General features: G+C 34.6%; 1 protein-coding gene across 2 annotated transcripts in view; it reads right to left on the bottom strand.

Moving 5' to 3' along the window:
• The window catches only part of LOC132698414 (heterogeneous nuclear ribonucleoprotein L), a 247396-nt gene that overhangs the window by 210666 nt on the left and 11006 nt on the right, over positions 1-25724 (bottom strand). For both annotated transcript variants that reach the window (XR_009618369.1, XM_060664455.1), the window contains exons 2-4: positions 22464-22571; positions 10063-10148; positions 9842-9938 (exon numbers count right to left, since the gene is read on the bottom strand). Coding sequence is in view for 1 of the 2 variants with exons in the window: in XM_060664455.1 (XP_060520438.1) it covers positions 9842-9938; positions 10063-10148; positions 22464-22571 (291 nt within the window). In the remaining variant the exon portion in view is untranslated. The remainder of the gene's footprint in view (positions 1-9841; positions 9939-10062; positions 10149-22463; positions 22572-25724) is intronic.

The raw sequence follows: 25724 nt of genomic DNA, 5'->3' as shown, positions 1-25724 counted from the left end.
AGTAAGATCTCAAAAACTTTGCCGAACAAAGGCACGATTGAAATCGGCCTGTAGTTGTTAGCATCATAGCATATCACCTGCCTTATGGATTGGAACTACTCTCGAAATCTTAAACAGCGACGGAAATACACCTGTGTCAATACATTTATTAAATAAAGTGGTTAATGGCAGTGTAATGTACTCAACCAGTCCCTTCACCAAGACACTATTGATATCATAAGCATCGCTAGAATAAGATAGTGTATAGTAAGGGTAGCAGGAAACTACCTTCAGGTACTTATGATTTAATGTAGATGCTATTTGAACGACATTCATTAATAAGCACTTGCTGAGTTCGGTCAGACAAGAATGACTAAGTTCTATCATCCCCAGCCCAATAAATCTTAATATACATACTGAAAGGTCATGGTTGACTATATAACGCCTTACTAAAGTCGAGCATTCAGCATACTATCAAGACTAAATCCTGGTCGAAATTCTTACTGCTTTTGGGGTAATATTTTGTTTTCATCGACAACATTTCTTAATTGAAGAACAAAGATCCCAATTCGGAATATTCATTTTTGTTAGGGGAATAATTTCCGTTTGTTTCCCGATAAGTGGGAAGTAAAAAGATGAGATGCATTCATTAATGATGTGTTGTATAGGGCACGATTACAGGGCAACATTATCTGTCGACTTTAGATACCTCAAAGCCTGTTGAAATTTTGTTAAATTTGGTAAATAAATACGTTCCGGTCGATCGAATAGAAAAAAAGTAGTACACACATTTTTGTTTACCACGAAGAAAGTACCTGAGAGAATGGCGGTTCAAAATGGAGCAAGCCTCAAGATCCGATTTAACTTAGCACGGAAAACTTTCCCCGACGGACTGATAAGCATTTTTTTTTGTTAGTTTGATTATCGTATTTTAGAAGAAATATATTCAAGAGGCCTATTTGAAATCGATTTTTCGCGAACATCAGGTATATAGAACTATGCAAAGTTGGCTCGGAGCAGTGCGGGGAGTGAAAGGGTGAATCGGGGTCGATATGTATTTGATCGGTTTTCATCTATCATCCGAATCCAGCGAACGAGGCAATACGACGACACGCTAGACACGCAACGGCCCGGAAAATTAGTCCCCGGATAATAGCTTTCGGTTATGGTTTTAAACATGCCCGTTTCAGCGTTCGTAGAGCGCGTAATCTGGACCCGATATAACCGTTCGCGGACCCATATGGATCCGCCGCAATTTGGGACAATCATTGAAATTCCTATTCTGGATATTGATATGTATGCGACAAATATCTATCGGACCCCTCAATTTCAATTGTTATTGCAATAACAACAGGTTTGCAACTTGGACAGCGTTATTGTATAGTTAATTAAAATACCTAAAGGGTTTGGATTCCTTTTGAATTTCTTTTCCTATTGATACGAATTCTCCATATTACGATTAAACATGGGAGCGAATAATTTGTTTCACCCTATAACTTAAAACCGAGTTTTATCGCGTTATCTATATTTTTTGTTCCCTCCTTGTAAAAGAAAAAAGTTTAGTTAGATCCGGTCGATGGCAGATTACCTGCGGTTGGCAGAGGGAATCTAGGTAGCACGGTGGAAACTTTGACGAGGTATTTGCAATTTGCCGATTAAAAATTTGATTTGTGATAGTATTCTCACTCAAGCCAAATTATTGCTCCCGTTCCCAGGCAATAATATTGTCTCTCTCTTTACGAGAGTACTCCGATTGAGAGTGTTGCGGTCTAGGAAGCCATCCTGCTTTGTTCACTGTCATTCCCAAGGTCGTACGGTACCCGGTTTTAGAGGCGGTTCGATACAAATTCCCTCAGCGAGACCGTAGTTTCAGATTGCAGGGTTCGCAGGGCCATCAGTCCCGAGCGACCAACGGATTGGACAAGGATAAGTACCCCCTAGGGCAGCGGTCGGCGAACCGGGGTAAATTACCCCAAATGGAGTAAAAATGAAATTTTTGGGGGTAAACCTGTAAGTATTTTGTTAGTATTTTTTTCAACTTTAGCGATACATGCAAGCCACGCCATCTCACTCCCCACCACTAGAGTGTTCTCGAGTTGTATCTTTGCGCAATAAAGCACAGCCCCGGCTACCTGCTCAGTCCGTGCCATGCCCTCAAGATACATTGACGAGTCATAGGGCGAGTTTTTACTAGTTAGTTGCTGACAAGATCACCATTTTATCATTAATCATCGATATATCGACCAAGGTAAGCCGTAATTCAGAAAATTTAATTCAGTATTTTACAACTATTATTTTCTGTCTCCCTTCAGACGACAGCAAATAGAAAAGGGACATACCAAGAGGAATTCCTTAATTACGGTTTTACACAAATAGAAGACATTGGTACAATGAAAACACAGTGTGTTGTAGGTATGAAGGTACTGACTTGAGAATCTTTCAAAACAAGTTAATTGAAGAAATATTTAGATAATTTGCATTCACACCTGTCTTCCAAACCGCGAGAATACTTTGCAAATTTAGAAATATCTGTTAATAGACAAAGATTGAATAGCAACTGATTTGCTACATTTGATCAGTGTTCAGCATGAAGGGCTAGTTTTCAAGTAGCCTGATTGATTGCTCGAAATAAGAAACCATTGGTGAAGATTTGGTTAAACCAACTTCTGTAAAAATGGCAGAGATTATGTGTGGCAAAAAGAAGCGAAGAAACTGAATTCAGTTCCTTGTCTGCGAGAATTGTGAAAAAACTATTTCTATATTCCCAGGAAATGTGAAGGAGCAGGTTATTTTCGCATTAAAACAGGCTAATTATTTTGGTATTCAGCTTGATGAGACAACCGATTTTAGTAGAAATTCACGGCTAATAGTATATGTTCGCTACAAAGGTGCAGATAAATTTGAAGAGGAATTGCTGTTTTGTTCTCCTCCCGAGTTGAGAGAAATGCACTAAACACGCGGCTATTTCGTGAATTATGTCAGGATGGTGAAGCTGAATATACGGACCTACTTTATTATTCAGAAGTAAGGTGGCTCTCTTGCGAGTATGGGTTTAAGGATGGAGGTAAGTTTAAAAACTCTTCCTGGGTTGCATATCTCGCACATTTAGCAAGAGTTGCAAGGAAAGAATATTAATATCATTCCAGCAAGAAAAATAGTGTCAGCGTTTGGATTAAAGCTGCAATATTAGAGAGCGAAAGTAGAACAAAACAAGATAGCTTCTTTTTCAAGGTCAGCATTGTTTTTGGAAGATTGCGAAAATATTACTTTTGCATCAAATTAAGGATACAATTGTAAGACATCTTATCAAAGCTGTTTTCAAATTACATTCCAGATCTTGATACACGTTTAAATGTGAAATTGCTATGATACCAGAAGAACCTTCAGGTTTAGCAGAAGCAATTCTTGAACTTCGATCTAATACTGAAGCAAGTATTTAATTTAAACTAACCAAATATTTCGTCTTTTTGGATGTCAAAAGCTGCATAGGCTTTCAAAATTGCACATGACGAGGCGGTTAAAAAATTGTTGCAATTTGGAACAAAATATTTCTTCGAACAAGGCTTTTCCACTCTAATGAACAACGAAGAACACTGTATTCAAATCGCTCTTACATTTTTACATTTTTAAGCAATTGTATCGAACATGAGACAACATCATTTCTCCAAAACGTGAAGGAAGAATGTTTTCAATTATTCTCTTTTTCCTAATTTTTTCAATTCTAATTTTCATTTGTACCACCATTATTATTATTATTTTATTATTATTATTATTATTATTATTATTATTATTATTATTATTATTATTATTATTATAATTTGTTACAGTACCCCAAATTGTCAACCCTCAATTGTACCCCAATGGGTTTTAATTTGTTATATACATAATTTCTTATTATTTTGTAATTCATATGACATTTTGCTTGTATTATTAGACGAAAAAACTAGTTTAAATTTTATGCATAGCCCCAATAAAAATTTTTTTAATTTAAATGATTTTTTTCTAAAAAAAATGGCGTAATGATTAAAAAAGTTCCCCGACCGCTGCCCTAGGGCAATAAAGACAGTTTGCGAATCGTTCTTATACTTCCTATGCACTCGGTGTCGATATTACCTACCGATATTTTCTTTTGAATGGTCCGTGATTATATAGTAAATTCTGAAACCCTCGTACTTATACTGTTTCTGTACGTTACTGTGTGGTTCAACCGGATTTAATTTCAGTTTTAACAGTTAAGGTATGATCTAGGTTTAGGTGAATATTATTGGCCAATCATGGCTCTCGAGAGTACACCAGGTTTATCTTATTGCCCGATTTTTCGGAAATGCTATAGGGTGTCACATGTAAAGTCGCCCCGGTTGTATTATATTATCAACATTATTGTATTAAACGTTAACTGAACGTTACCAACCGCATAGCGTAATTTCCAGACCGAGATTTTTAGTGTTTTTTCTTTAAATCTTAGAGTCTTACTTAAAGAGTAGTGTGTGTGTGAGTGATAAGAAACTTGGCGACCATTGACCACTGGCTAGGTCAGCGCATACTCCTATGTTAGTAGCAACTCAATTGCAAATCCAATCAGTTGTTAACTTCATTACGTGGGTAAAGGACATATACAGATTTTTTCACCCAACCCATTCATTAAAAGTTTTATGAGATGTAATTTGGAAACGCCTTTCAAAATTTGTAGTTTTGGAATTTGGAGAAATATTAGGGTGACCTATAAAAAGAAATAATTAGGTTTTTTGATGGTATCATATTTGTTTGACTGAACATTTGCTCTTTCATTTAATTGGCTATGGGAAAACACTTATTCAGTTCTGTAAAGTAAAGCAAAGTAAAAATTAAAATTTTCTATGAAATAATTAATACTCAAATACTCAACGAAATTCCATTCGCCGTTCATCGTCACCGAATTTGAAGGTCTGCATGACAGATGAAGCAGAAATTCCTAAATATTCTTCCGCGGATGGAAATAAGCTAAGGTATTTGTTACATTATATTCGTCACCAGTTATTGGTTTTGAAACTTTTTTTGTAACAATCCTCTTGAATTTCGTCTTGCATTAAAAACACGACAGGTTTTCTACAGCACTTTGTAACATTCGGCGTGAATATAAAACAAATTGTGAATATCAGCATTTGAATATTCTTCCATATTAAATTTAATCTTTTATTATTAGTTGTCGTGTGACAACGGAACGCAATAATTCATTTTCCATAGTCAAGTAGGTGAACGGAAAATGTTTACGCGAACAAATACGATAGCATCAAAAAATCTAAATATTTCGAAAATGATTCGGACTAATACCGTTTGAAACAGAAGTAAGCTCAGCTCTGGACTTGATAACGCTTAAAGTTACAGGCTGCATTTGAAAAAACAAAGTTTAGCGAGCAAGTTGATAGCAACTTCCGTACACATTGCACTTTTTTTTTCAGCCTGTCCGTCACTGCGACCCAGAGGATCTATTGTGACTCTCTCCATAGCTATAGAGCTTTATCCAGGTTCGTCTCTCTAACCAGACTCCACAACTTCCATAATGGCTCCCTCGTATAGCTCTCTGCCTCTGGTTTGGTATCGCCCAGCAGATGGAAACGCACTCTCGCTAGGCCTTCGCAGTGGCATGGTACGTGTGCGGCTGTTTCCCCCTCTTCCTGACAGAATCTACATTCTGTGTTTTCTTCCACTTCCATCAGGCTTAAATGTCTCTTAAGCCTGCAGTGGACCGTCAGCAGACCTACCATTATTCTTACGGCTTTCCTATTGTAGCTTAGTAGGTCCGCTGCAAAATTGGCCGATGAGCGCCTTGGCCTGTCTTTGTCCCGGCATGTCCCTCCACCATCGTCGGGATTCTCTGTCCATCCAATCCCTGATGGCTGTTTTTGCAACCGGTTTGGCCACCCCACAAAAGAGTTCTGGTCGAATCAGGCGCATTGACCACCCTTCGCGGGCTGCGTCGTCTGCGCCTTCATTATCCTCCGTGCCCCGGTACTCATGATAGAGTAACTTTGTTCTGGCTTGCTATCTCGTTTAATGCCTTATGGCAGTCCAGAACTAACTTGGATATTATTTTATTAGATTGCAAGGTCTTTATAGCCGCTTGACTATCGGTGTAAATTGCAATTGATTTGTTACTGATCTTCCTCGCTTTTATTTCTCTTGCACAGTGTTCTAGTGCTTGGAATACTGTTGCTAGCTTACCCATTGGAATAGAGATTTTCCTTTTCGTCGTGGGTTCATATATTCCGGCTCCTATTCCTTCTTGCACTTCCGTCAACCCCAACCCCAAAAATTATATCTGACTAAATTTTTAATGAACGTGTTGGGTGAGAACCAACCTCTAATAAATGTTTCGCAGATGACAACATTTTCGCCCCGCCGCTTAAGATAGCGCTGGTGCATATGCTTAGGATATGTTCTAGGGGACTTAACTACTAAAAATATGTGGTAGACATAGAATTGGAACTCGAGGATATCGAAAGACATGGTTCTCCGGATTTGCCCTAGTGCAATCTCTTTCTTTGGGGAAATCTGTCATGAAATTTATTAACATCGATCCAACAACTTACAAGCCTTAAAGATAGGCAAATAGGTCGCATACTCATGCGAACAAGAGAAAAACATGCATTTTAAAACTCTCTTTTTTGATATTGGGATTGGGAGCAATGAAGATATTTTAACATAATGACAAATATTAAGAGTTTTTTCAGTTAAGGATTGGGAGCAACATTACATAACCCGAAAGATATTTGGATATAATGACAAGAATTGGGTATAGTATACTTTGCGACAACTGCCTTTTTGATGCAGAAAAGGCCCATAAGATGTATACCAGGATTTTCCAAATCGACTTCCGGTAAATCCTATTTTGAAAAATTTAATATTTTAATATTCTATTGTCTGTATTTGTTTCAAATACGTGAACACAAGAACTATAGACGATTTTGGAGTTCCTTATGCAAAATATAATAGTTCTTATAAATGTATAAGATTTTTTTTTATTATTCTACCAAAAGACGTGCTTCCGACGGTGATGCAGATATTGACATCGAAAGCCGCATGGAAAAAAATCTTACATTTCTTACTTTTCGATTCATTCGTCTTCAAAAATACGGAATAATACCCTGTCCCGCCCTGTATATCCGCTGGGTAACTATTATCATGTTTGTGCTTTTTTACAATATTTTAAAATATTTTTGATATATTTTAGAGGTGAGCCAGTGTGTGCTCACAAACATATTCAAACAAAAGTAAAAATAATATAAATATGTATAAAGCCAACCAACCATTTATCCAGTTATCCAAAATTACCAGTCATTTTTCCAAAATAACGCGGTAAGACATTTAAAAATTGATGAAATCTTGTTAACAAAAATGATTTTTTTGTTTACGATACAATTATTGAAAAAAAGGCAAAATAATGGTTTTCAAAAAAATAGTATTAATTCAACACAATTTGGTGAACTTTTGGTAAAGTGGTTATTTCACTTAAAATAAAGAAATAATGAAAATAATTTCAAAACAAATTATAGCCACAAGTGGGTATTAAAAATTAGAGTTAGATTATCCAAGGTTATATATTATTATTTTGATTGTGACTGGTTTTAATTTGCACCTGGAATTTTATGAATTTGAATAATAATTTTATTATTGGCGCAAAATAAACTTACCTTATCAAAAAAAAGACAAAAGCTGTGTCAACATGTGTGGACTGGTTATTTTATTTTATTTTGATTTTATTTTGTGAATATTGCCGCGACACATATTTTATAGGATAGATTTTATTCAAAATAAAGTTTTGATTGCAATAAAATTGTCTTCATTTGTCCATTAAGTGCAGTTTCCATTGTGGTAGGGTGAATAATATATTGATATTCAACTAAGATATTAAAGTCGGGAAATTTCCACACAACAAAGTAATATTATTAACATTTCGTGATAACAAGCGCAAGAAACAAAATAGCAATAACCTGTGTTTAGTTAAGCAATTTCGCGAGGCACTGAAACAAATCATAAACAAGAAAAAATACCTAAGACAACTAACTATACAGTGTAAAGTAACTTGGCTCCGTCGAGGAAACCCCCGCCATATTTTGGATATCACCATAACAATTTAAAAAAAAATGCGCAATTTTTCCTCAAATTTTGGGCAACCCAAATGCAAATTTGATATTTCCTCCATCAACAAAGGAGTTTTCTGCTCTTCCAGATACTATTCTTTGAATTTTGCACAATTTTGCAAATTCCATTTGAAATTTTGGGGACACTTACCTTCCAAAACTAACTACCAACATAACAACATGAAGTTTACCTCCCCCCCCCCCAAACGCTCAAAAGAATTTATTTAAAAAATGTGTTTTCGTTTAGGCTGCGCAAAATGTGCTCATTAACTTTGGACGTTGCTTACATATATAATCTGTATGGGGGAAAGTTAACAAAGCCAAATAACTTAATAAAAAAAAACAAAATTCATATTAATTCTGAGTGTCTACCTATTATGCTATTTTAGACTAGAATGGTTGAGGAAAAAACTATTTTTGAAGTACGGCAACATAAAAGATTTCTTTTAAACGCAGCCTAAAACTCATTATTTTCCTTAATGGCTTTAAGAGCGGCTGTTAAATTAGGTTTGTATATTTTGCTTGTTTTATCAGCAGGCAATTATTTACGTATTTTGAAGTATGATACGTATTTAATATTGAAACGCCATAATGTTTCAGGCCATTCCGAAAATTTATTAGAAAATGTTTTAATAAACCTAACGAGCCATGACGTTTGCTATATTTTGCTAATAACACGCATAACTTGAAATTACATGCGTACAATTAAACCCGAGTTAAAGAAACAGCATAATAATGCCATGGGTTACACTTGTGGTGTCCAAGCGAAGCTCATCTTGATGAAGGTTTTGCTTGCTGTTGTTAACTTGAGCGATACTATTTAAGTCAAGCGGTAAATACATTTAAAGGTTAGACATTGAATCTGAGCGACGTCAATTTGATAGCAAGTTTTGAGGTGTCACGCTATTAACAAAACTTACGACCCGTCCATTACAAACAAAAAACTATTCGGTTCCAGCGAATGTGCAAAGAAGAAAATATCATCAACAGGCTTATCAGGAGCGACAAAGCACACTTTCACCTCAATGCATTCGTGAATATGCAGAACTGGAGAATTCTGTCTGTTTGGCCATTCGAAGATGACCACGAAAATGCTGAGAAACTGTTACTAGTGAGAGACACGAACATGCTGCAACATTTCTGCATCTAGAAAATATGCCAGATATGTGGTTCCAGCAAGATGGAGCCACGTCAGAGGGATTTTTCGAGAACTTATAATTTCAAGAATCTCAGATCATCCGTATCCTACATGTTCGCCTGAACTTACGGCTCCGGTTTTTTTCTATAGGGATATCTTAAGGAAAGGGTTTTCGAAAAAAAACGGTATCCTAACTAAATGAGAATATTCAAAATTAAATTAGATTTCTCAACAAACAAATTCCTGTAACGCAAAACGCTAAGGACAGATTAGAGAGCAATATTACCAGGCATTTGAAACATTTTGTTTTTCAAAAATAGACTCAATAAGTCTGCATGAAATGTGCTAAAATCACAGTTTTTCAAATAAAAAACATTTCGACTTTAAAAGGTCTAGCGAATTTTGGAACACTCTGTGTGTCAAATTGTGGATCTATTAATTAGGTTAAACCTACTCGCGATCTACATCGAGTCAACGCCGACGATTCAAAACATATTTTTCAATAAAAATAAGTCACGCGTTGTGACAAGGGGGCTTTGGCGCTCAAAACACAGCAATATATTTCAGTTTGAACAAGATATACGTATCATCATAAAAAACTCACCTTGGCATAGTCGATCTTCAACGTGCAACAGCCCGAGTAAATATCCGCCCCGTTCAGGGTTTCTTTCGCCCTTGTTGCCGACTCTATGCTGTCGAACGTGCACAAGAATTAAGGAAACACCCAAAACATGTGATTTTCCGCGAAAAACGAAGAGCATATTAACAAGAATTGAATAAAAACGATTTAGAAATATCATTAAAAATGAGCATAAAAAAGGATATTCGACCATCGCTTGGACTCCGTTTTTCTTGAAAATAACGATTCTGAGCACTTGGCCGCTACTTTGTGATATGGTGTGGATTACGTCCTGCAACAAAAAAAAAACACGAAAATTACCGAAAATCTGCACAAATTCTAGGGAGTATATTTATCTTACACTGTAACCTGTAAGCGTCTTGGAAAAAGGAAAAAAAATATTTAAAAATATATTATTGTAGGTTATAATCTTTTTCCCAATTTCTATCATTCCTAACCAAAAGATTCTTTTTTATAGAAAATTTTCAAGAATACTCACATTTGGCTATTTACTCACAACCTTTTTGTTCTCTAAAATTCACGAATAGTAACCCAAAGAACAACAAATTTTCTATTTATTTTTCTCGGAATGGTTGACACAACTACTAGACCTAAGTAAAGGAAGAATCAAATCTCATTATTATACAGGGTGACCGACACGACCGATACGAAATGCAGTGTCGTCGAAGATTCTTTTTACGCAAAATTTCTTTCTTGGCTTAGAAAATGGCGGTACATCATATACAGGGTCCCAAAAATGTGCATTTTCTAGAAATATAGTATCTAGTATTTCGAAATATCAACATTTTCGACAATTTGAATGAGTTACTTATTTCCATATACCAAGTCAAATGTTTTGAATAAATTCTTATGATGAAGAGGTTAAACTTCTAGTATAGTATTATTGTTCTTTCTTTTCTCTTTTAATTCTGTGTTCTATATTTTTTTAACAATAAACACCATTTATTATTATTATAAAAATGAGGCTTTCTCCTTGTAAACGCGTGTGCCATCTTCCTTCGTTTTGAACATACAGGGTGCCAATCTAGCTACAGAAAATCGTTTTTCTATTAATTACTAGGGCAAATGAGTAGCAAATGATGATATTTTATTTAACATAAAAGCGGATTTTTCGACAAGGGTTGGGTCGGTCTGATGGGATTTGAATTAGACTTACCCTGTCGTAATATTCCTTCAAATGTTACATACATTTGGCATACAAGTTCTAGTATAGGATGCAGAGAAAAAGTGGTCAACAGGGTCAAACAGGACAAACTGATTTTCAATCTATACTCTGTACAGATCTTAACGAAGTCCATGGAGATATGAAAGTGTTAATAGTGCGGAAGAACTGCAGGTGCAAGCGAAAGTGTCATAAATGCCTTCAATAAGTAAGTATGAACTGAAAAGTAAAGCTATAGTGATCAGCAAACAGTCTATATAGCAGTCAATAACAACGGCGTATGGAGAGCGGCTTGATATGAGTAAGGAAATCAAAATCCGCATAAAGAAGGCTAGGGCGGTGTTCCTCAAGATGAAGAAAATTCTAAGTAGCCGAAATATTAACATTCAATTAAAACTCAAGACTCACAAAATAATATATATATATATATATATATATATATATATATATATATATATATATATATATATTGCTGATTGCAGATTGCTGTGCGCAAGGTAGAATATTTTGCCCATGGCATGAGACGCCCCGATCGATATAATGTCATAAATTTAATTACATAAGGAATAATAGAGGGCGCAGACGAGCGTAGTTTTTTTTTTACCCTGTAATCCTGTATATGCATTTTTTAGCCTGTAATTTTTCAATCGAGATATATTTTTTGGGGGATTTTTACGTAATAAGTGAATCTTAGGTTATTTTTATGCGATAAAAAACATTTCTAATTTTTATTTTTATAATTTGGTGTGGTTAATTTTTTTAAAAATCATGACAATAAAAATACTTTTTTTTATTAAGCTGATTTGAAAAAAACGCGTCCTGTGGACTAACAGTATAAATAAATGATTTTTATTTTTTATACATTTTTACTTTTATAAAATAAAAAAAAACTGTAACATGTGAATTTTAACTCTTAAAATATAAAATATTTTTTTAAGAATATTCTGTGCATATTTTCTTCATCTCTCTGATAAAGAGTATTCTGGTCAATACGTAGGATGCGCTTTTTTATAGTTCGCCCCTCTGGTATGTTCTTTCAATTTTTTTGTTATCCATATAGCACTGAAGCACTTCCCTCATGTACAATAATTTATGAAACACCGCCATGAGCCAGCGTCTCGTTGTTCTAGAAGTACTATAGATGTGCATTTTTCGTCCAGGATATCTACACCTCCTTTTGTGCTTTTGTAGAAATTCATTATCTCGCCATTTTCTGGATTCTGGATTAAAACGGCAGCTTTATTTTGTTTTTTTGGAACGTGGGAGCCCGGTGTCCATGTTCCCACATTCCATTATATCTAAGGAGCTCCAATAGCTCGACAGGCGAGAACCAGATATCTGCGTTTAATTCCTATTTTTTCCAAACAATGCTTTACAAAGACGAATTACAGATTCAGTAGATTTTAATAGTCCGTTGAAAGTCCAATTCCATCTTAGTTTTGTCCGGTATACACATAGGCATTGCAAACAGAGTTAATTCTTTCCAACTTCACATTGGTTGGTACATTTAACTACAATTTCGCTCAACTCGTCAGTAAAAAGACAGCTCAATACTATTTTAGAATTTGCAGACAAATAGGAAATGATGTGCGTTTGAGTGCGAATATTCCTGGGTATTGGAGGCTTACGTCTTCGGATTTACTTGAAGCATGAACACTTTAAATTTAAAAGATGCCAACGTTGAATGAGAACATGGTATTTAAAAACGCGAAGAGTGTTAAGTATCGCTCTAAATGCGGAAGAAATTAAACAACGGCTATCATTGCCCTGGAAAGAAAAAAAAGGTATGGACGTTAATGATTTTGCCGATGCTCCTCTTGAAGCGCCTGTTTAATAAATAACAAACGCCGTAATTTCGTACCAATCTATCGCCGGACACGATCCATCCATCTCTAACCACTTTTAAACAAACGCCGCTTATAGTCTGGAATATAATAATTAATTACAATGTTACGCCGAAGGCGTCATTAACGTCGACTTGGCCAACAATAAATCCCGAGCAATATGAAATACTAAACAGGCTGCTTAATGGGCTCCTGCAGCAGAGAGGAAGTGACGCTCGAGAATTTATATTTTACAGTGCGAGAACCGAAAACATGTCTATGGGACTATTGTTCCGAATCTATGTAAAAAACTAATTACGAGAAATTCAAAATATATTGTAAATTTGGAATAGTATGTCGCTATCCGCTGTATCGTATGTTTACGTTATATTAATGTCCACTTTCGGCAATCTAGCAAAAGGAATGGAACCGAGACTAGTTCCGAATTAAAACAAACAGTTCTGGATTGACATATCACATAAAGGGTAGTCACTGTCCATATAAAAATAACTACTAAAAATGGAATGACAAAATGCTGGAAATTATTTGTAAAGGGGAGTAGTATGGCAATTATAAGGTAAACCATAAAAATCAAGATTTTTGATTTATTGCTTATTTACAGCACTGCATCTTTTAAACGACTTCTACGTTTTCAACAAATCCAGTCAAGCTTGTTTGAAAGAGAAATTTTATTAATTTCGAATATTAGGCTTATAGTTGGTTAGTAAAGTATTAGTAAAATATTTCCAAAACGGTCAAAGCTGGAACGAGAAAACTCAAGATCCCTGACATACAGAATTCAAAAATGCTAACAACAATGTCAGATTTACCATTTTTACATTCTACGTCATAATTAGGTCAGTTCAAATGGAATGCCCTATTTATTTTTGTTGCAATGAATTGCGCCAGTCGCATTTAGTAAGGGATCATAATTTTAAAATTTTGTTACAATGAATTACTAGCTACGACCGCTTTTTCAGTAAAAACTACCGGAACTGTTAGATACATCTAAAACTGTCAAAGCTAGAACGATAAACTGCAACATCTGGGGTTTTCAGAATTCTGGAGGTTTTTTAACGTTATCGATGCAGCTTTGGCAGTTTTGAAGATATTTAAGCGTTGTTAACAGCAGTGTTGTCAGATTTACCGCTGAGAATAAAAAATTCTTAACATCTCAGAATTTTTTATTTAAAAAGCGGTTTTGTCGCAGCTTAATAATTGATAGAAACAGTAATTTTAAACAAATAAACTCACATCAACGTAAATTATTGCTATATAACATAATTGCTTACCATAAAAATAAATTTTGTTATTTTAAGTTCATTTTCAAAATTGCAAGAAAATTAAAAACGACGTACTTGTATGTAAAATAACCTGATTTTTGAAGAAGAAAAAGCCTGATTTAGATGGCAAAGTAATAATTACCTGAATATAATACAAAAGAGAAAAAGTATCATAAAAGCCAGTTAGTATTAAAATATATGATTTAAACGGCATTGCAAAGATATATGACCTGACTAATAATAATTAATATATAATATAAAAAACTATTCCTTCCTATTACCTTCAAGATTCTCGTTAAATATTACCTATAGATGTATCGAGAAGCTAAGCATTGACATATAGGAGGAGTAAACAGCAGAGGAATTCTAGTGAACAATATGAAGAATTCCGACAAATTTCAAAGAATTCCTGCAGAATTCTAAGGAATTCCAGAAGAATTATAAATAATTCCAAGAATTCTAAGGAATTCGAGAAGAGCTTCAAATAATTTCAAAACAATTCAAGGAATTCAAGAGAAATTGCTCAAAATTTCGTATTCACTTTCTAGAATTACTTATTTTTCAGAAACACTTTGCATACTTTTAGAATTATAAAATTTGGTGGCCAAATTGGGACGCCGTAACCAATAAAAACCTATAAAATCTCAATATCACACAAGTCTCTTCTACCATAGATCTCCACAGCAATCATCAACTATTATCATCTCATTAACAGAATCCTACAATTATAACAACAATTTCGTGCATTGAATAAAAAAATACTCGGGCGATCGGATCGCTAATGAAAATGGGCGGGTTTATTTTCAAACCCGTCGTAAATACGAATGGAAACGACGAGCGAAATATCAAAAAGCTGCGCAAAATCAACAACCGATCGAAATTTGATACGACGAGATTGGCGATTACGATAATATTTACGTAAGAGCCGTGTCATAGATTTTTAAATGATCCGCGTTATCAGGTTTGTTACGTAGTAACTGCATCCAACCGAAATATTTAATCGAAATCTACCCACCTATATTTAAACATTAATTGTTATGGCGTAAATGGCTACACGCAATAGCGTTTCAGAATGAGTTCGAGTTTCTTGAGAGGGATTTTAAGAAAAAAAAATCCTACGTCTCAAACACCATCACTGTTGAGCAATGAAAAAAAAAGTTTATTTAACAACTTATGAAATTTATGAAATTTTGTAAGAAAGATGTGAATCTGCAAAAAAAATCCGAAGATATTTGCACATTTTTTTCATGGAAAACATATTAAATTTACACTAAAATGAATAGGGATTTTAAAAATAGCTTTCATTTTAATACAAGGAAGCGCCGTGCATATTTTTTACAAAATTCTAAATCTTGTACACATGCCACTGGTTTAAAAATTAAATTATTTGAATATATGGTTATCATCATACTATCAATCTATCTATTAACCAAATAACAGAGATCTATGAATAAACAAACGTTTGAATAGCGTTTTGAAAGTTCAGATTTTTCTTTTTATGTTTCCTAGCGCCAGAGAGTTATAAAACCATTAATGAACTGCAAAATGTAGTGGCCTTAGCCGTATTCCATAGGCGTAATGTTATAGCGTCCCTAGCTGTGGCATAGTGTTTTAAATTAGAATTATGATTACTTTCCGGCAGAAAATATTCTCGATACATTCAAAGCTCTTTACCACCAAAACGCAACATTGCAATTGGACAGTCAACAATATGCCCACAGGAACAAAAACAATGTGTAAAAATGAGAATGAAAAGACTGTCATTAGAAAAATAATAGCCTCGTTTAACCACCTTGAACAAACGCGTCATCGAGAAAGAACATAGATATTGTAAATTTAAATAAACTTCTGTTGTCGAAATCGATTTAAAATTAAATATAACAGTACTGCGCGTTCCGCCACATCACTGTCAAATAAATTCCCTAGAATTGGTATGGGAAAAAATAAACCGCTTTATAGTAAGTAGGAAAGCATAGTAAGGGAATAAAGACATCGGATTCTGTAAAATGGACTAAGTGCGTCGAACAGATGAAAGAATGTGGAAAGCTGATAACATGTTAGAAAACACTTTAGCACTGATTCAAGGTGTGTAGGTCTTAAAAACCAAAATATGGAAAACTATCATTGCAAATTTATCTGAACTTCACGATATAAACTTTAAATTGTCCACCCTGTTTAATTATTCGTGTCAATTTAAAACTAGGAATAGAAACTATTCCGCAGCAGGGTTCACCCTAGTTAGCGTATTAATTCATTAAATGATCGATATCAATTACGTCAAATACATTGGTCATTTGGCATTTAATGTAAAGACAACCCTATATTTCGGGTTAGATAATTTTTATTGGGCCAAAGGTAATTTTTTAAATGACATCCATTTTCTGAAGAAGATTATGTTTCCGGATTAGGCTACATGTGACACCAATAGTATGAGTGGCGGCTAATGGGAAAATTTTTAAGGTGGGCTACAATTCTTGCAAAAAACTTACCTTAACCAAAAACTGAAAATTTGTTCAATTATTTGTTCATGACAAACTTCAAGGATGCACTGTTCTTTGGAAATGCCCTTAACATATCGAGCAATTTTTAACCAATAAGCAGAATCTAATTGAGTTCTAATATTGGTTGACCCTAATAAGAAAAATTCCGTACAAATATGAATGTGGCTTTTAGAATTTTCATGTCTTTTTATTTTCTTCTATTTCCATCCAAGCTTTATAGCCACCAAAAGTAAACAGAGAAAACAATATAGAGCATTTTTTTAAATTTCTTTACTAAATTTCCTGTATAAATTTTTCCTTTACTTATACCAGTTTTTCCAATAGTAATATCTGGTACCTTTAACTTTTCTAGGAATATTTAAAAAATCTCTTCTTATAAAATAAATTGAAAATTACCAACATAGTTCAAAATGAATATAAATTCAGCGCGATTAGCTTATGACTTTTTTCAGTAAGTTATTAATTTTTTGGGAAATCTGTAGCACTGCAGCGCGTATGCACCAGCCGCCCCTGGATTATATCATCTCAAAATTGTAGATACTGAGCCAGAAATAATCCCCAACGGGTTATAAATTGTATAGAACAATATTGCCAGAAAGGCAATGTCTGACGTGGGATTCTGGAAGGCCAAACAATTGGTCTTTTTTTCTTGACAGAATCATTAAATGCTGGTTATTTAGTTAACATTTTCGATGCAGAATTATGGAATGACATAGAAAATCTTCCTCTCAATGTGCGACATCCATTCACAATTCAAGGATTGTTCGTCAATGGTTAAATCAAAAATTTCCTATGCCCCGGATAGAATGAAACAGTCCTTTTGAACCATGCCCTCCGAGGTCCCTTGACATTACACCACCCGATTTTTAATTTTCGGGAGTGATAAAAAATAAAGTTTATAAAACAAGGCCCACAAATCGGGATTACAATAATAAAAAAAATTAAAATATGAATGATTTCATGAAATTTGGTATGTGGGGTAAGAATAATATTCGAAACAACTTTTTCAAATAATTTTCTCATTTCTTTAACGGGACGCAAAAAAAATCTAAAATTGACCCTATTTGTGAATTCGCAGTAGGTAGCAGTTAAAATTTAAATTTCACTTGAGCATCTTTTAAAAAATGTGAACCCTCAACCTGTATAACCGAACAAAACATCAAAACTTTATTTATTTAGATAGCCAAAATATGGAAGTTTGTTCAGCTTAAATGGGCCACACTGTATAAAAAAGTAAAAATACTTTCTTTGGTTAGAAAAACACTTTTATTAGTTATGTTCCTCGAACAAGAAGTAACATTGTACAAGAAGTACATTGTGTTTAGAGTGATAACGTTATACGAGAAATTCCTCCTGCAAAATTACAAAAACCTTGAATATATAAAACTGATAAATTCCCATCAACTATTTAATTTTCACACATCGACAATTTAACGCGTCAATTTGGCATCAAATCAAAGCGCTAAAGCGCTTTAACCGGCATAGCCAATATTTTGGTTAGAAGGCTTACCTTACAATGTAGAGTTATACGGAACCCGTTGTAAAAAAACCTGTTTTCTTGGACCTACATCCTTGAAATAAAATGGAAACACTGCCCAATAAGCCTCAGCGCCCGTTCACTTCTACGTTTTAGATCTCTAAGCTTAAGCCTCAATTTTGCTGTGCTTTCCACTTCAGTCACGTAAGTAACAACTTACGTTTAATTGGCACAAGGGGGGAAAATGTAACATTCAATTGAAAGAAATAAAACAGCTTCCGACTTGAGTTAGTAGGCGTTGAAATCATTGAGGCTCGCTTTAGTTGCCAATTTGAACCGGTAAGAACCAATGGTTTTAAATGTTCTCATATTCCACAGTGAACTGCCCCCGTCGCCTGGTCCTAATAAGCAACATCAAAAAACAATTCCAAAAATTCCACGAACAACAACGTACAATTAAAGGGCCCGTATATTTACCGAAACCCGATCGAATGCGTTTACTTTTTTTTTTGATAATTGAATTTTAAGTGCTCGCATTTTACAATCTCGCGATAAGATTATACCAACAAGTAAATATATCTAAATCTGTTTTTATAATTCGCGCTTACACCACGAACAACTTTTACGGCTATCGAGATTGTTTTTAATGTTTGTTTAACGATTGTACTACCGAAAAACGACGCTTATCAAAACTTTACTTTAATACATCTTTTTTATCAATTTGTTACTTAAAAAATAGCCACGCAAGTAACAGAAGCGAATAGACAAAAATTTTCAATAAAAACAGATCCAATATTATTTGTTCTATACTGGATGGTTCAAATCATAGAGAAGAAACTTTAACAGCGTGTTCAGCAGATAAAAATAAGTGACAAAGTTCATATGACCTAAAATTGTTGAAATATTTAGAAAAAATCGTCCTTTCTAATTTTAAAACAAACTTTTCTTTTGCCTTCAAAATTAGTGGATGTTATTGCCACTTATAAACAAATTGCTGTACTACCTTCTCTAAAACATCCAATTATACACCGATCTAGTGTGCGCAAAATGTCTTTTTACGAAGTCAGTTTCGTTTCCTACGGCTGCGAGCCACCTCGGACATTTCCGGGATATTACCTCAAAGTTTAAGAGCAACCGGATGTTTTCGGAGATATTTCCCACGGCTGTCAATTCTCACGGTCATTTCGGTGGATGTATTCCTGTTGTTTTGCAAAAATGTACCCAAAAATTCCGCTCGTGCCAAACAAAACTCGTGACTCAAATACAGGTTACCAGAATTGCAGTATAATATGCTATAGATAACATAATTAATTCTAAATAAAAATGGTCTTTTAAGTTTTTCGATCAAACGAACCTTTTTCGAGAAAAATAATATGTTTGCAGAACAATTCCAGAAATTATAACAATAACTTGGTGATAATTAACTTCATTAATTTAATTATAATTATTATAATACCTACCAAACATGAAAGTAAAATTTATAAGACATTTTTTTTAATAGTAAAAAAAATTTTTTTTCGATATAACACTATGTATACTCTGCAAACACTAATGCAAAAGACTGGCTTAATTCGAATTTGATTTAAATTGGTTATTTTTAAACGTTCTTCTTTTATATATTATTTAAAAAAAAAAACAGAAACCAAAATTATTTAAATAACTGAAAAGTGCAATAAGCATATTATCATAAATACACAAAATTGTATCAACGCATTTCAGAAAGCTCATGTACCAATGTACCCATGTTACCTTTCCAGCAACATACATTCAGCAAGCACTTCTGTGTATTGAAGTTCATCCCGTAGACCACAAAAAAAAAACAAGAAATAAAAACCCGGTCATAGTTCTTCGGGATAGACTAAAATTTATACATAAAACTTTAAAATTTTCTCAATAGGACTTATTTCTTCTTATAGACAGATAAACAACAACAGCACTAGATGTAGAAAAAAATATATGTATATCTTTGTATATTTTATACTATACCCACTGTATTTGCGGAATCTTAACTTATATTACGAAATATTAAATAAGAATAAAGTAGATTTCATCAATCAATATCTTCAATCAATCAATACATTCTTAATCTAAATTATATAGTAAATTTGCCTGCAATGTATTGTATGCCACCCTTATTGTAAGGGGTGTTTGTTTTCGATGTATAGAAATTTAAGTTGCAATAAAACAACTATGGATTATTCGATTGACATGAATTTTATTTATCAGAAAGATAATCTTGTGGCATTACATTTTAAATAAGATTTCTGGCATATGACCGCCACGGCTGGCGCGGATGTAGTCCAATCTGGACGCCCAATTTTCGATGGCTTTTTCCAACATTTGTGGCCGTATATCGGCAATAACATGGCAAATGTTGTCTTCCAAATGGTCAAGCGTTTGTGGCTTATTCGCATAGACCAATGACTTTACCTAGCCCCACAGAAAGTAGTCTACCGGTGTTAAATCACAAGATCTTGGAGGCCAATTCACAGGTCCAAAACGTGAAATTAGGCGGTCACCAAACGTGTCTTTCAATAAATCGATTGTGGTTATTCAATTCAGGAATGAAAGAGTTAATAATCATAACTCCATACCGATCACCATTGACTGTAACGTTCTGGCCATCATCGTTTTTGAAGAAGTACGGACCAATGATTCCACCAGCCTATAAAGCGCACCAAACAGTCAGTTTTTCTGGATGTAACGGTGTTTCGACATACAGTTTTGTTTGTTGACGTAGCCATTCAACCAGAAGTGCGCTTCATCGCTAAACAAAATTCGCTTATGAAAATCGGGAACAACGGCAATCTCGTTTGGCTTCAATTCTTGCACGAGTTGGATTTTGTAAGCACGTAAACCAAAATGCTTCCGCAAAATCTGCCATAAAGTGGTTGCACACAGATCCAATTCCTGTGCTCGATGGCGGATGGACTCATTCGGGTCTTCCTCAATGCTACGCTCTACAGCAGCAAAAGCTTCTTCTGTACGCACCGTACGGCGTCTCTGGGGATCCGAGTTATCAATAAAAGTAAACGTGGTGCGAAAACGTGCCATGGTTAATCGAATTAACTGCTCTGATGGACGATTTTGTCGACGATAAAATGGACGTAGTGCGCGATACGTATTCCGCACAGAACCATTATTTTCGAAATAAAATTGCACTATTTGCAAGCGTAGTTCAGGCTTGAGTCTATTCATGATGAATTGCCAAACCAAACTGAGAATAAAACACTTGACAGCTGTTAAATCGGTCGCCATCTTGAACAGTAATGCCAACTTAAAGTTCTATACATCGAAAATAATAACCCTATATTATGCAAAGAAAGTTTCACGCATCCAAAGCTTCTTTCATTCATTTAAATGTTGGACGAAGATTGATTCCGCATGATTCATATCGAAAATGACCTTATCCACAAGTCCGAACTTTTTGGAAAATAATTTCTTCCCAAATTAATTTCTTTTTAAAAGTATAAACACGGGGTGTGCGAAAAGCAGAAAGTCAAACTTCAAGGGACGACTGCTTGACATGTAAACACGGTGTTGTTGAAAGTAGCAAGGCAAATTTAACCCCCCATATGTAACTGCAGTCGTAACAATTATTTTATTATAGAAAAATAATTGGCCACCGACTCTTGTTTATTTTTTGAACTTTTCGGGATAAAGAAACTTGAAGTACAATTTGTTTTAGCGTTATCGCATATGAGGTTTTCAAAGGTTTTTCCATAAATATTTCTTAAGCCTAAGTTGTGAACGCACAAAAGTAGATGTCGATACAAAGTTCATTTTTTAAATCCATTTTCGCATCCTGCGTCAAATTTCATACTTAACTCATGTACCCTATATCATTAATTTTGTCATGTCTAATTCGGAATATTAACTCATTTAAATTTTGTGGTTTTTCCTTATACACTTTTGATTCTAAATATTCACAGAGCATAATCTGAAGATCTCTCAGGCCGGAAAATACCAATACCATTCACTTTCTTTATTGACTGAAATATAATTGTAACAATTTAAAAATGTTACTGGTGCTAGCTACTTACCTGTTAACGTCAGAACTATATTTCAGTTTTTTATTCATTTACTCATAAAAATAAGAAATAGGTATAAGGTATGCTATATCAATTATAGGTGAAATTTGACATAGAATTCAAAACTGGATTTTAAAAAATGATTTTCTATTTAAAAAAAGGGACCCACTGTGACCATACTTTGGAACCCTGTAGTTTACTTTTTACCTCAAAATCGCACAAGGAAACACTTCCTCAGAGAAGTGTGCATACACGACGTCGTCATAAAGATGGAAATGCAAAAAATTAATGGAAAATGGCGGTACCTACCACTGTAATCGGATACATTGGGTTGATCACGGTAAACAGCAGGATATGATTTGGCTTGTTGTCATCTGGTCGTTTCCTGCGTGGCTCGTCCATCGATGTGTTGAAATTCTAAAAATAAAAGGAAATAATGTGAAAGGTACCGTACTCAACCTCAACTTTTCACATATAAATTTAAATGACTGTCTTACACCTTTTGAGTTTATGAATTAACCTTTTATCGCAAAAGGGCATGCTGAAATTTACGCTATGTTACTTCTGCCGTTCTTTGTCGAAGAATTACTATACTACGGTTCCTAGTGCGAGAGAATAATGAAATGTAAAATGCTGACTCGTTCCTAAATTAATATGAAATACAAGTTTGTGTACAGTGAAAGCGGTGGACTGGTGGAAGGGGGAAGGGAGGGGGGGACTATTATACTAGTGGTTTTCAAGGACCAGCTATAAATGTCAATCCCGATGAAGACACGGCGAAGAAAAGAAAAAAAAAACGAAAAGTGAGACTCGCCACATGTAACGCACAAGGAAAGAGAAGAAGTTCTTGAACAATTGAAAATCAGGACATAATGGTTATCACTGAGACTAAGAAAAAGGGAAACGGTGAGGTAAAAATGGACGGCATACTACATATATGGAGCGGAGTAAAGAAAGAGTGGACAGCCAAAGCAGGAGTGGGTATAATTAATAAAGAAAAAATTTAGAAAAAACATCAAAACATGGGAACCGGTAAGTAAAAGACTCATAACAATGCGGATCACGATCTACGGCAGAGAACTACCTAGGTCATCGAAAAAGAAAGCTTCTCGGACGCCTTACAAGACGAGATAAAGCAAATAAAACAAAAGGAGAAAATTATTATTGCAGGAGACTTCAACGTAACAAAAGAAATTAATAAGAAAAGAAATTAATAACGTAACGGAAAATACGAAGAAGAGGTAACTAATGACAACGGAGAAAGTTTCATCAAACTATGAGAACTGAACGACTTTAAAAGTTACAAACGGATTTTTCCAACATAAAGACATCCATAAATACACCTGCACCCAAAAAAACCAGAAACATCAGATCAGGAGCCGAATTTGGAAGTGACCATAGATTATTGGCAACATACAACCAATCAACATACCCACACGTCAAATAATGTATGCTACAAACAGGGATAGAAGCTTGAGGAGAAGAAGAAGGGAAAGAAAGGAAATATCAAAATAATCTCAGTGGTAAAACGATAAACGAAATAAAAGAAAATACAAAGAAAAAACAGAGAAATAAAAAGACTGGTAAACAAGAAAAAGAACGAAAATTGAGAAAAGACATGCCAAAATGTACACCAGTTCATCGGTGGTGGAAGTTCAAACAGAAATGAAATGACGTATATACCACACATAGAAAACGAAAAAAGGGAACAACGCTATAAGAAGCTCGTCACGGAAAGAAGGCAAGAATTTGTATTAAAAAAGTCAGAAAAAGAAGAAGAGGGACAACTTATACAGCCCAGAAAATATGGACCGGAGAAGGTGCTAAGAATGGTACAGCTAATGTTTGAGAAAGCAATAAATGGAAAATAAATACCAGACGAGTGGAAAGACTGAAAATTATCAAGGAATTAGTGTCACAGCAAGTATAGGAACTATGTCAACATTAGATATACCAACAACACTGATAAAGGCGATGGGAAAACTGGTATAAAAACATCAAAATACACAAAAAATTGGCAACAGCGTAGTCAACAAAGTCACAACGTCAACTTCACCAATTCTTTTCAAGATATTCCTGGAACATGCCTTGAAAACCTGGAAACATAAATGCGAATAAATGTAAAGAATGAATACTTTGACACACTTTGTTTAGCGGATGACCAGGTTGTGATAGTCCAAGAGGACCTCAGTTACATGGTCAGGAAGTTAAAGGAAGAATATGAGAAGGTAGGATTGGAAATAAACTTGAAGAAGATAATGTACATTACAACGACGAAAGAGAATGCAGTCAATTTACCAATAGAGGACAACATTGAAATAAAAGGAACAAACAACTTCTCTTGGGCTTTACACTGCCTAAAAATGCTACTATGAGGAGGAAAAAAAGAATAGGCTTGGGCACACACGATCCATTCAGTTATATAGGACAACCTCAAGATAAAAAACGAAAAAGTTAATATACGATACAATTGTAAAGAGTATAATGACATTTGCAGCAGAGGTATGGGTCACAAATAAAAACAATAAAAGAAAAATCCTAGCTAGAAGATACCGAGTTATAAATGAAGAAATCGGAAGAATGAGAGTGGAAAACAATGTAATACATCACATAGAAACCAAAAGACTAATTAATATGTTACGAACATTTTAGAAGGGCGAGGAACAGATGCATCAACAAAGTAATTGGAAGAAGAAAGGGCAACCAAGATCATACACAGATGAGATAGAAGAGCCAATGCGAGGAAGACAGTTGGGAGAAGGATCACGGGAAGTTAGATCAGAAAGGAGGGCCCGATTAAAGGAAGGAAGACGGCTACGGCTATAGACCCCTTGTATATTATTGACTCAAGTATTATATTAGTGACTTTTCGAGTGTGGTTATTTTTCGTTACATATATATTAAAATTGTTAATAATACTGTTCCTATTAGCTGAGAGGTTGAACTCGAATTATAATTACATTGACTTTCAGACCCCTTTTTGCCACAGATATCAAAATGTTGCCCTAAACCGTATTTTGGAAAATAAATGTACTATTATTATTATTATTTCAAAAATCTGCTATTTACAATACAATTTGATTTGCAAATTTTAGCCATCACCATCCGAGTAGACAGATGAACTATTATAGTCGTTGGATTTCGGAGAAATAATAATAATTACCATGTTATCAGCATTGTTTCTTCCCTTTTAATCACATGTTCGACGCACTCCATTTTTCACAATCCACTGCTTTTATTCCCTCTTCAATACACGAACTTTACTTGCGCCCAATTCTATGGGACTCAATTCACAGTGATATGGCGGAAGGCAAGGCACCGTTTTATTTCGTTTTGAATAGATTTTGCCCACAAAAAAATTCGTACAAAATGGTTTATTCAAATTTACAATCTCTAATAGCTTCTTTTTCAGCATTAGATTTGAGAAATTTCTTCTTATTTAAAACCCAATGATAAGGTCACTTTCACACGTATTTTTTCGGATTTTCTTGAGTTTTAGATCGCATTATCCACAACTCTAACAGATCCAGGAAGAATAAGTTGTCTTTAGTCCGCTTTCATTTGAATCAT

The sequence above is a fragment of the Cylas formicarius genome, unplaced genomic scaffold (genome assembly GCF_029955315.1).
Source record: "Cylas formicarius isolate icCylForm1 unplaced genomic scaffold, icCylForm1.1 PGA_scaffold_2__14_contigs__length_35257938, whole genome shotgun sequence".
Lineage (NCBI taxonomy): Eukaryota > Metazoa > Arthropoda > Insecta > Coleoptera > Brentidae > Cylas > Cylas formicarius.
This window is presented reverse-complemented; position numbering and strand designations above follow the sequence as displayed.